This window comes from Camelus dromedarius, chromosome 31, assembly GCF_036321535.1.
Source record: "Camelus dromedarius isolate mCamDro1 chromosome 31, mCamDro1.pat, whole genome shotgun sequence".
Taxonomy (NCBI): Eukaryota; Metazoa; Chordata; class Mammalia; order Artiodactyla; family Camelidae; genus Camelus; species Camelus dromedarius.
Window position 1 is genome coordinate 4,114,572 of NC_087466.1, and position 12,815 is coordinate 4,127,386.

The 12,815-nt window shown below is 45.1% G+C and overlaps 1 protein-coding gene across 3 annotated transcripts in view; it reads right to left on the reverse strand.

Annotated features, from left to right (window-relative positions):
- The window catches only part of SLC5A1 (solute carrier family 5 member 1), an 86,121-nt gene that overhangs the window by 39,454 nt on the left and 33,852 nt on the right, over positions 1-12,815 (reverse strand). For 2 of the 3 annotated variants that reach the window (XM_031443152.2, XM_064481051.1), the window contains exon 3: positions 2,935-3,006. In XM_031443152.2, the coding sequence (XP_031299012.1) occupies positions 2,935-3,003 (69 nt within the window). In that variant the 5' untranslated portion in view covers positions 3,004-3,006. Of the gene's footprint in view, positions 1-2,934; positions 3,007-7,755; positions 8,004-12,815 lie in introns of those variants that run through there. The other variant, XM_010992243.3, reaches the window with a different exon arrangement.

Here is a 12,815-nt window from a genome sequence, read left to right on the forward strand (position 1 = left end):
TGCCACAGATTGTCAGACACAGCCAATCTCAGAGATGTTAAAATGTGGTCAATGTGTAGCTGGAATTGATGGTTTACAGTAGTATAAATAAATTACACATAAATTGTGTTCACTTATTCACACAGTTAATTGAAAGTTAAATTTAAGTGAAGTGGCAGAATACCTACTTAGTAAATAAATGCTAGCTTCCTTTCACTGGGCACCAGACCAACACCAGCTGGGGAATTGCCCGGGCACTGTTAAGCTTCCTTCCATTTCTTAATGTTCCCATTTACTGACCACTTGCCAAGCACAGTGCTGAGTGCTGTACATGCATAATCTCATTTAATCCTGACAAGAACCCCCAAAGTAGGTATTATTCTCCTGTTTTATAGAAGGAGACACTGAAGCTCGGGGAAGTTCAGTGACTTACCCAAAGTCATACAGCTAGTAAATGCGACAGGTCAGATAGGCTGACTTCAAAGTCCACGCTCATTCTAGAATTTTCCAGAGTTCGAGCCTTTTTCAGAGTCGGGAGGGACTTGGAGGTCACTGCTTCTCCATTCAAGAATCCCCCTCAACAGCATCCCTACTAGTGGTGTTCTCGGTGAATCTGACCAGATGGATCAGAGTCTGCCCAAACCAGTGATTAGCAAGCCTGCCTGATCATCAGAAGTATCTGGGAAGCTTTTCATTCAATGCAGATTCTTGGGGCCCTCTTCCAAGGTTTTTTAATCTAGTGGGTCTGGCGTGGGGCCCAGAAATCTGTACTGTTAATAAGGACATCCAGGTGATTCTGATACATGGGCAGGTTTACAATTAATGAAATCTCATGACTCCTTAGATGGAAACTAGTTGGAGGAAGAAAAGTCGAATTTCAGCTTCATCAAGGAAGCAGTGACTTCTGCGCAAAAGAGGAGTGATGCCGTGTTTCTCTGTTGGTTGGAATAATCCAGTTCTGAGACATGAATAAGCAAAACAGCACCCACAGGAAACCCCACATGAACCACTGAACCTTACCTGTTTGGGTGGGGCTAATTCCTAGCAACCAACTCTCAGTCCAGACCCAACCCCGGGTGCCATCAGGAAGAAAGACATTAACACTGGTTAAGACATTAACACTGGTTCCCAGGCCTAGCCCAAAATGTGTGTCTCCTATGGGTGGTTCTGTCCTATGCCTCTGCCTTCTCATTGGCATTGGCTTCTCCAAGACCCAGCAATTAGAAGCTAAGGCCTTGTCCCCAATGAATCAGCCCTAGGAATTTTACATGAAAGGATATGAGTTTCCTGTTATAGTTGGGGAGGGGTGAGAAAGAGGTCTGGATGCAAACTGAGGCTGGATGAGCACTTAGCAGGCTTACTATAGCGGGTACCAAAGCATTAGATGGGGTGAGGGTGCGCTGTTTTCCAAATAAAGTAAACTTCAAGGTCCTTTCAGTTTTCTAATTCAGTAAACCTCAAGTCTACTGAGATTTCATGTCAGCTTTGGCTCTGAAATCTGTAGAGCAGCACTATCCAATAGAACTTCCTAAAATGATGGAAATGTTCTAGATCCACAGTGTCTAATGTGGAGCCACTACCCATACGGAGCTATTAAGCACTTGAAAAATGGCTAGTGTGACTGAGGAAAGGAACTATTTTTTTATCTTATTTCAATTTTAATTTAAATAGCCAATGTGATTGTGCTACCAAATGGACAGTGCATTTCTAGAGGGACTACACTAACCTTGTCTTGAACTTTGTGATCAGAGCTCTGCGTATCCAACACCAGCTTTCAGGAAAGCATCAAAGTCCAAAGCATGAGAAGATATAATGTGTCTGGGGAGACCAGCGAGAGGGACCCACCACAGAAATCAGCATCTGCCCAGTACTCTTGGCCACCTTAAGAATAAAGCAGAAGTGACTTCAGGGACAATCCTAGCAACTGTGAAGATGCCAGTTATTAAAACCCATCCCCCAGGTAGCTGACAAAGGCCACCTGCAGGACATGGCATGACTTCCTCCTACCTTCACTCTGTGCTCTGTATACGACAGTGACAGTCTTCACCTTCTTGCTTCTCTTCCTCCATAGCTGTCACCCTCTTGTCACTGTACATGTGCTTCATTACCCCCCTCTTTCACCAGCCAGTCTTGCTTGTATCTCAAGCCCAAGGAATTGCACAATTTGGCCAAATAGTCAACCAGTAGTTTCAGTGAGAACTCTGGATTGAAATAGCCATTTGGCTGAACTGATTAAGCAGCCAGAGCCTGTGCTGATGGGATGGAAGGGATCTCTCAGTTTCTCTTCCACCCATGCACAGGTCCTTTGATTGGGATAGTTCTGCCCATGTACAAGTATCAGGGAAAACACCTCTCAAATAAACAAAATACAAAATCCACCAAAAGATGAGGAAAACTGTAATTGAGAACAGTAGGGGGCCCCTCCTCCAGCCACTGTACAATTGTTTATTGAGTGTGTATCAGACATACTGTGTATCAAGTACTGTGTTAGGCTCCCAAGGTAGGACAGATAAAGTCTCTTCTCCATGGGACTTAAAGCAGCAAAAAGGTAGAAAAAGAGCTATGATTTTTTGAGTTCCCACCCCAAAAGCAGTTTCCATGTCTCATATGCTCTTAGAAGGTAAGTATTACCACCCCATTTTATAGAAACAGATCTTGAAACTCAGACTCAGTCCAAGATCACTCTCGTCTGTGTGCTCTTTTTGTTTCTCCACACTGCCCTTCTTGTGAAGCCTTTTCCTCTACTTTTCCTTGAAAAATTTCCAGCATTATGTATTTAAAGATTATTCCCTTACCACAAGAGATTAAGGGTGCCCAGAGACCTAGTGAGCAGGAGACCCATTATCAGGGACCTAAGGCAGTTAGGAAGAATCACCACCACTTGAAGCCAACAAGAAAATGGCCTCCTACAAGGAATTTCATGGTTCAGGAAATAGTATTTCAGAGAAAACTTACCGGCCACCACACCATACTTCGTCCTGCCAGGAAGAAGCCTCCGACGGTCCCACGGTTAGTGGAGAACATAGCCTAGAGAGGAAAGGTCAAAACTCTAATAGACAACTTGAACAGAGGAATCTTGCCAGCCAAAACGTCACTCCCCCCTCCCCCATATACTTGCATTTCTTCTACCCACTTCACTTTCTGAAACATTTCCACGTTCCTTACTTCCCTGGAGCTCCAGTCTACTCAGATGAAGGAGGCAGAGACCTATATTTGACAGACAGTTAACACAGACTTGTTGAGCTGCCTGTGTGCCAGGCAGTGCCAGGGAGAGCACAGCTCAGATCTTTAGGGACTCCTGGCAGGGTCCTCCCTTCCATAAGACATCTCTTGGGACCTCTTGTGATTCTTCTGGGAATAGAAAGAGGACCAACAACCCCAAGGAGCAGGGGAGGCAGCTAGGGTTGAAACAGAAATAAGGCCCAAGGACTCGTTTCCAGCAGCTGGTCAGAGAAGGACTGTTCTGAAAGTCATTCTAAAGTCAAAGCATGTCAGCACCTTCCAAGCATGGTTGGAGGGACAGGAACTGGGTTTGGGGCCCAGACATAACACTTCCAAGTTGGTCTCAGAAATGAAGAGCTTAGAGGAAGAATGTCAGAGTAAAGACTAGGTGGGGAGCTGGACAATTCAGGAATGGAATTGGGGATGGATATAAGGTGAGGAGAGGCATACTATATAGGACATTTTTCCTTTCTGGAATGTTCATACATTCATCTCCACAAGCCCAGACCCTGCATACCCATCCTTCAAGGCCCCTCTAACACTACCTTCCCCACGGGACCTTAACCAGGCACTCCCCAACAGCTTTCTCCTCTACAGCTTTCCCCCAACCCAACAAATATAATCTCTCTCTCTCTTATGAACATGTAGCAAACTCCATCTATGCTTCATTCACAGCCCTTACAACCTTTTTGCTTTGTGTTACAATATTATGGAATTTCTTCCAGCTTTATTGAGGTATATTTGACAAACAAAAGTTGTATGTATTTAAGGTATACAATGTGATGTATTGAAATGCATATTCATTGCCAGGGGCTGGGGGTGAAGGAAATGGAGAGATGTTGGTCAAACGGTACGAAGTTTCAGTTATAAGATGCATACGTTCTGGAGATCTAACATACAGCATGGTGACTCTAGTTCATAATACCGTATTATATAGTTAAATTTACTAATTAGCTTAAATTATCCTAAGCGTTCTTCTCACCAAAAAAAAAAAAATTGTAACCATGTGAGGCAATGGATATGTTAATTAGCTTGATTGTGGTCACCATTTCACAAATTTTCAATCCCTCATAATGCTTAGTACAATACCTTGTGCTTGGTGCACATTCAATAAAATGTTGGATGAATGGGTTTCCCAGGGACATCTGCCTCCCCCGTATTCCACCCTGAACTCCTTCTGGAAATGAGCAACACCCCTCCAGGCTGGCATCTGCAGAGTGTCACCACGTTAGGTAGGTGCTTCCTGGAGTATGCACTGCAGCTTCTGCACCTGCCTCCTTCCTCCCCTCTGTTCACTCCCTACAAATGGAAAGACACTGTCTCCATGAGCAAGAGATGCACAAAGGAAACCTCTAGGGCTCCAGACCGCACTTCATAAATCATGGCATTAAATTTGCCTGTCCATCCTGCAACTAGAAGAGAAAGAGTCCACAACTGCAAACCACAAGGGCAAAAGAAGCACAATTACTGACACATTTTTTCCTCAATGGAATAAAAATATCATTGAGCAAAAGGAGGGCACTTCAGACCTTGGTTTAAAGCTTAAGAAACTGGGGGTGATGGGGCCAGAGAAGACTCAGGTGTGGCCCATCATCTGATACATGAAGTGGAACAGAGTCATTCGCATGGCCTGCAGAAGGCACAACCAGGCACAATGGGAGGACGTCAGACCTGAGCTCAGTACCGGAAGGAATTTCCTCACTGTCAGAGCTGTCCAAAGATGGAAACAGTGCCACTGGGGAAAGTTTCTGCTGGAAGTATTTGAGTGAAGTGTTGACAATTTGTCAAGATGATTTTGTCAAGTGGTTTACATAAGAGACTTGAGCATAGGCTGAAGAGGACTGAACTCAATAAATCTGGGACCTCACTTATGAAAATATCTGAGGAGAGAAGGACCAGGACACTGTCACAGCAATGCCAGTGATGGTAAGGACCACAGGGAGGGTATTCCCAAAAAGGACAGTGTCTTAGCGAGGAGGAAATGTGAGCAGTGGAAAGAGCATTGCCTTTGGCATCATAAGACCTGGGCTCTAGTCCCAGCTCTGATGCTGAATTCTCTGAGGGACTTCTGGTCACCCTCTCGGATCCTCCTCTGTAAAATGGAAAGGTTAAGCTCCCCTGAGAGCCATTACTGCTCCAGCCTCCAATGATGCCGTTAATGCAAATGATCGCAGAAGGCAGAGATCAGTAAATGTCTTCTGTTAAGAAAAGGGTCAGATGGTAAATAGTTTAGGCTTTGTGGGATACATATGATCTCCACCACATATTATTCTTGTCTTGTTTTGTGTTTTACAATCCCTTAAAAGAGAAAAAAAAAAAAGAAAGACTGTAAATAACATTCTTAATTTGTGAGCCATACAAAAACAGGCTATAGTTTAACTACCCCTGGCATAAGGGGCTTTAGAATAGCTTGACGAAATCGTCCAGAAAGAATAAAGTCAGAGATTCAGCTTAAAAGAACACAAAATTCCCCCAAAAACAAACTGAGTGGTGGTAAAAGAAAACTGGAAGTATATCCTAAAGAAATAATAAAGTCAAGCCCAAATATCATTGGACGAGGCAGCACTGAAAGAGGATAAAACAGAACAAAATAACATTGGAAGAGATGGGACATTAGCTGGGAATGCCTTTTCTAAGTTGAGGAAGCACAGTGGGCCTGGATCTCTGTCTCTGCAGCCCAGAGATCATGCAGGAGTCAGGATGCCTGTCCCTGAAGCAAACCACTCTTAACACTCCAATAGAAAAAGAAGAATGTAAACTGGAAGAAATCCAGCACGCTAAATGATCAGGGTTCAGAGGCAGTGACTAAACGGAGGATGAGTGTGTGTAGACAAATACGAGCAGGCTCATTAAGTAGCATTTAAGAAGACAAGTGATACTAATCCGCAGATAAATCTGAAAACTGCAAACACCATAATCAGCAGGACTGGCAGAGGCAAAATGAGATTGTTGGCGAGATGGAGATTTATCAGCAATTATCTGGGAAACAGGTAGTACAGCCTAGCTAGCAAATGATAGATTCACATCTTGGCTGCAGCACTTTTAAGCTGGGGTGGGGTGGGAGGAGGAAGGCGGGCAACGTGGCAGAGCATCTGGAAAACCAGGAGTCAAGAGACATGAGTTCCAGGAACAACTCCATGTATTGCAACCTTAGGCAAATCACAACCACATGGGGCTTCAATTTTTCATTCTGTAAAATGAGGATTAGCATTCCTGCCCTCCTTGTGACTTTTTGTGAAGACATTCTACCCAGCTGACCACTTTTGCCTATTTTACTCAAAAGGACAAAAAGTATTCAGGGTCTGGCTCATACCCTGGGGGGCAAATGACAACAGTACTAAAAAAGACTCCTAGAGTCCATAAAGAGCTTTTAGATGCATCTCTGCAGATCGTCACAAACACCTGGGGAGTCATAAGAACAGGTAAGATTGTACCCATGTCATACATGAATACACTGAGACTAAGCAGGGTTACCAATGACACAAGACTGGAAAGTATCAAAGCTGGTTCTAAACCTGAGAACCCTGGCTCCTAGCTGGACTTCCCACCATGTAGAGGAAGCTGAGAGTGTTAAGCAAGAATTAGCCACGCTGACCCACTGTGACACTTGAGACTTTCAGTCACATCTGGTTTCTACAATTACTTGAAAAAAAAATAATAAACACTTCTTTTCATCCCTAAAAACACCTCTGTGGCCATGGAAGGGTTAGTGTCCACCCTTCTCTAGTCAAAAGAGTTCAACCACCTGCTGGCACCCCAGCCTCCTGGCCTCCTGCTCCCCATGAAAACTTTGGAGAGTGACTGTAATACTTTCACACTTAAACCACCTTGTCTTCCAGTTGCTGGGTGTGCCAGAGCCTGTCACAAGTGAAATTTCCAAGTTCCAGACTGCTAAGAACAAGTTTCTCTGGTTTAGTGTGTCCCCAGAGTGCCCAAAGGGAGCCACAAGCATTTCCCTCTTCCCAGCACCAGGCCACCCTACAGCCTTCCTCCTCCTTCTCTTCCTGGACTCAGCTTTTCCAGCTCTCACTCACTCCAGCCCCTCTGATCCCAGGGCGGGAACGCAGGGCAGCCCTTCCACCTCAGGCTGCCCCACAGCACCTGCAGCTGGCAGACGCTTGTGTCCTTCCTGATCTGCACTGTTTCTTTTCCATCTGAAACTGGACGACTAAGAGGCAAGACAGTGGCCACCTCTGTGGGGCGCATCTCCCAAGCCCTGGGACCCTTTCTGCCACTACAAGCTCGTCCTCTCCTGCCCCTCACACTTGCACCCCCCAGCCTCTCCAATCTCCCACTCTTTCTCTGCTCACAGGCCCAGGGGATCCTCCCTGGGCACTGTTTAGCACCTCTGTCACTTCTGCTCATCCTTCCTTGCCCCTTCCCCTCATGCTGTGCCCCCGGAACTCCTCTCACGTCGTTTCCACTCAGCTCCACACACCCTTCAGCCCACCCTCCCCTCCTCACAGCTCACCAAGGCCGTGGTGCCTCCATGCGCCCCTCGTCCCTCCCGTTGGCTCTCGCCCCCTCGGCCAGCATTTCAGGGCCCCCACATACCCACAGCCCTACAACCATCACCACCACGAAGTAGATGACGATGACAGAGATGTCAGCCGCGTTGCGGATGCGCTCGTAGGACTTGAGGGGCTCGGCGGTGGTGGCCGTGGTCGCGGGGCTCCAGGTGCTACTGTCCATGGCGGCAGTGGTGATGCGTCCCTCCCGCCCAGGCCACTCGCTCCTTATACTGCCTCTGGGTTAATGATCAGCCCCAGGGGAGGGGACCCGTGAAGTCTGGCAGCAAGGCCGTCGTGCAGGGGCCCCTGCGCTGCACCCTCGGGCAGCAGCTCTGAGTGCAGAACGAGGAGTTGCTGGCAGAGCTATTGGCAGGGAGGCAGCAGGCAGTTAGGTAAGGGCTGTCCTGCAACCTGGGAGGGGCCAGCCAGGGGGTGGTGCCCGCCTGGCACAAAGGCCTGCTGTGCTCCCAGAGCATGCACTGGCCAGGCAACCTCTCCTGGCCTCCTGTGGGGCCACACCCAGGCCCCATTGAGGAGCCAGGCTGCCTGGTGCTGGAGGCCTAGAAGCTTCAGATCACCTGCCACCTGCCCTTGGACCAGTCTTCTGTTCTCTGTGGACCTGGCTTCTCCATGTCTAAAATGGGCCCAGGACTGTTCCAGGAATCAGCCAAGTTCTCAGTCTCTATGGAGAGCATTCTGAGGAGAACCAGAAGTTGTCGGGGGAGAAAATCAGCACGATGGAAGCATCTTTGGCCACAGGGATGGCCACTCACCCATCCACCTTTCTGTCTCCCCCTCTATACCCTGCAGCCCCCAGGGGCACTGTTACCCCCACTGTAAGGAGGAGGAAACTGAGACTGGGAGGGGATCCCACTGGGAGCTATTTCCTTGCCCTGTGCCTCACCCAGTAATGTGATTTGGGGCCCTTCCCAGGCAGGCAGGAGGGAGGGAAGATACTAGAAAATCCCTCCTAAGGAGCTCATCAAACTCTGACCCCTTCTCACCTGTGAGCCTTACCCCACACACAGCCAATCGCCACCCATCCATCCACCTGAGACTGAGGCCGGAACACAAAAACCAGACTCAAAAATCCTTGGGCAACGGAAAGACCCACGAAGATTACAATGGGGACGGCAAGTCATTTTATGTATTCAACAAATACCAGTTGTGCATTTGTCTAGGCATCAGGGGCACAAAGTGAGCAAGACACGGGTAGTCCCCGGCTTTTAGAAGCTTAAAACACATACACATGTTCAGTGGGCAAAGAGTTTCCTTTTGGAGTGATGAAGATGTTTAGGAACTAGATAGAGGTGATGGTTGTATGCACTTGATGCCACTGAATTATTCACTTTAAAATGGTTAATTTCATATTATGTAAATCTCACCTCAATTTAAAAAAAAAAAAATATGCAAGGCAACTGGCATGGAGGTAATGAAAATGTAATTCCCCACCCAGATCATTTTTCTGCATTCTAAAAGTTTCATGAGTTTCATGTGTTCAACAAGTAATTTGCACAGAATGAAAAGTTGGACTTATTTTGCCGTCAGAAGAACATTCTCTCCCATCTAATGGCTGGCCCTGATAATCCTGCATTGAGAAACTCCATTCATTCATTCATCCATTCATTCATTTAGAGTATCTATGCTACAGCAGGTACCAGGGGTTACAGACTTGAACAGGACACAGTCTCTGCAATGAACATGGGCGTGCAGATACCTCTTTGAGATACAGATTCCATTTCCTTGGAATATACGCCAAGAAGTGGGATTGCTGGATCATATAGTATTCTATTTTTTAATTTTTTGAAGACCCTCCATACTGTTTTCCATAATGTCTGCACCAATTTACATTGCCGCCAACTCCACATCTCTGCCAACAATTGTTATCACTTGTCTTTTTGATGATAGCCGTTCTAAGAAGTGTGGGATGATATTTCAGTGGTTTTGACTTGCATTTCCCTGATGATTAGTGATGTTGAGCACCTTGCCATGTACCTGTTGGCTCTTCGTATACTGTTTGAGTTCCTTATATTTTTTTAGATACTAAAAATGGTAACTATGTGAGGTAATGAATATGTTAATTAACTTGATCGTGGTCATCATTTTACAATGTATCTGAATATCAAATCATCACATTGTACACCTCAAATATATACGATTTTGTCAATTACACCTCAATAAAGTGAGGGGGAAGAAGAAAATACTCACTAAAAAAAAAGACACAAATTCTGCCTTGGGGCCCTCTCAGTCCCTCAAGGAAAGTTTACATCTGATGTGCATGTGCTGTTCCCTATGCAAGGATGCTTTCTCCCCATTCGTCACCTGACTAACTCTTGTAATTCTTCAATCTCAGCTTTAATTTCCTCCAAGAGGCTTCCTAACCTGCACCCCACCCTTAGCCAGAAAGCTAAGAGAGAACCCCACTCTCAAGCTCTGTTCTTGTCCTCCCCGTACTCATCTCGATTTTCAATTGACATTTAGGTGTATAACTATATGTTTAATGTCTACATTCCCCACTAGACTATTAGCTTTGTGAAGGTAGCACCCGTGTCTTCCGGCCATCGCTGTGCCTAGGATTGGGGCTGAGATATAGCCAATGCTCAATGAACATCAGCTGAATGAATAAACGAATTAAAATAACACAAACAATCATAACATGACAAATGGTTGAGACAAGCTGAGGCAGAACATGCTTAATCTGTCTCACTAAGGGATTTAGACAGAGGGGCAAAAGAAATCATCATCAAGAGGGGATATTTGCACTGAGTCTTCAGGGATAAGTAGGAGTTCCTGAGGCGATACAGTTGAGGAAAGGTTTTGAGACGTGAGAGAACACAGTATGCATATTCAGGGAGCGGTAAGTGCTTGTGGTCTACTTGGCTGGGCAGAACAGCCAGAGATAAGGCCAGAGAGGTGGGCAGGAACTGGACCGACCACAGGGGACCTTGTGTGTCATATTAAACATCCTGGAATTCTTCCCGAGAACGCTGGGGAGCTAGTAAGACAGGTGTTCCTGGTCTTAGACTCATGGATGCCTCAGAGGTGGGTTTTGAACATCCGTGGTCTCCCTAAAATTGTATGCACAACTGTGATCAGATTAGTGTGTTCTTGGCAAGAGGGCCCATAGCTTTCATCAGCTTCTCAGAAAGATCAGTGACTCAAAAAAAGATGAAGAACCTCCACCTTCCCCGACCATCCTAACTAAAACAGCCCCACCCCCACCCCAGCTCAGGACTTTCATAGTACTCATAACAGAGTTGATTTGTTTCCTTGTTTTTTGCCCATCTTCCCCTCTGTGAGAGCAGACCGTGTCTTTCTTATTCAGGAGTCTATCTCCTGTGCCTAGAACGCATGGCCTGGAACCTACAGAACTCAATAAACATCTGCTGACTAAACAAATCTTACTACAGGTGTTTGGTTTTTTTTTGATTGTGGTACACATAACATAAAAGTTACCATCATCGCCATTTTTAAGTGGCCAGTTCAGTTGCACTAAGTCCATTCACATTGTTGTGTACAATTACCGTCTTCCATCCACAGAACTCCTCTCATCTTGCAACTGAAACTCTGTACCTATTAAACACTAACTTTCCATCCTCCCACCCCAACCCAGCCCCTGGCACCCACCATTCTACTTTCTGTCTCTGTGACTTTGACTACCCTAGGAACCTCATGTAAGTGGAATCGTATTATAGTATTTGTCCTTTTGTGACTGCCTTATTTCACTTAGCATAATGTCATCAAGGTTCATCCATGTTGTAGCAGGTGTCAGGATTTCCTTCCTTTTTAAGGCTGAATAATTCCATTGTATAAATATACCACACTTTGCTTATTCATTTACTCATTGGACTTTTGGGTCACTTTTACCTCTTAGCCATTGCAGCCATCACTGCTGTGAACATGAGTGTCTAGGAATTTTCTGATCCTTTATGAAATAAGAGTCATCACAGGATGAGTTGATGGATGAATGGACGGTTGGATGGTGGATGGATGGGTAGATGGATGGGTGACAGATGAATGGATAGAGAAATGAAAGAGCTCTAGACTGAGTTAGATCTATTTCCTGTCCGAACTGTGACGCTTCCCACCTGCATGACACACCAGAGAGACTGTGAAGTAACAGTGACCTCATTGTAACAATGGTATTGAGTTAAAAGGAATTTCAGAATATTTATAAAGATGAGTAAGTCTGTGCTATTCCATGATCACAGCTGGTGTGTATCAGTAACAGGCTATGTACAAGACCATAAGGTGTTGCTGGCAAAGAAGAAAGGGGTTTCCCAGAGTGGTAATCCTAGGAAGGAAGGGAGTGATTCACATTGGGTAAAAACCACATTCAGTGCCAAATGTGGAGCAACCATAACACCAGTCAAAACAGCAAAAACAGAGTCACTAAAAATCCAAGACCTTGAGCCACAAACGATGCTGACAGGGAATGGGTCCAACTGCCAAAGAAGTGTATGAAAATGAAGAGTGCAGAGAGGAGGCCCTGAGGATACTGAGCTCTGCTTTAAACTGGCCTCACAGGATTTTCTTATCCATAGTCTCACCATCCACAGCAATTGAAAACCAATCCTAACAGAAAAATGAACCAAAAATACAAACAGTTCGCATAAAAGGAAATACAAATGGCATATAAATATAGGAAAAGATATCCATTCTCTCTCTAATAAAGCAAATGCAAATTAAAACTATAGAAAGATACTACTTTTTTACCTCTCAGACTGGAAAAGATCACAAACAAGTTGAAAATATATTGTGTTATAAGAGGAAACATTTACTCTCACACATTACAGGTGGAAGTATAAATTGGTATCAACTTTGACACAGTAATTTGAAAACATCTATCAAAACTATGTGAAGAGAATGAGGAGACAAGCCACAAACTGGGAGAAAATATTTGTAAAAGACACATCTGATAAAAGACTGTTAACCAAACTATACAAAGAAATCTTAAGTCTCAACAATAAGAAAATTAACAACTCAATCTGAAAAATGGGCAAAAGATCTGAACAGATGCCTGTTCAGGTATATGGATATCTTCTGATATGCAAATAAGCATATGAAAAGATGCTTAAGACCATATGTCATTAGAGAGGTGCA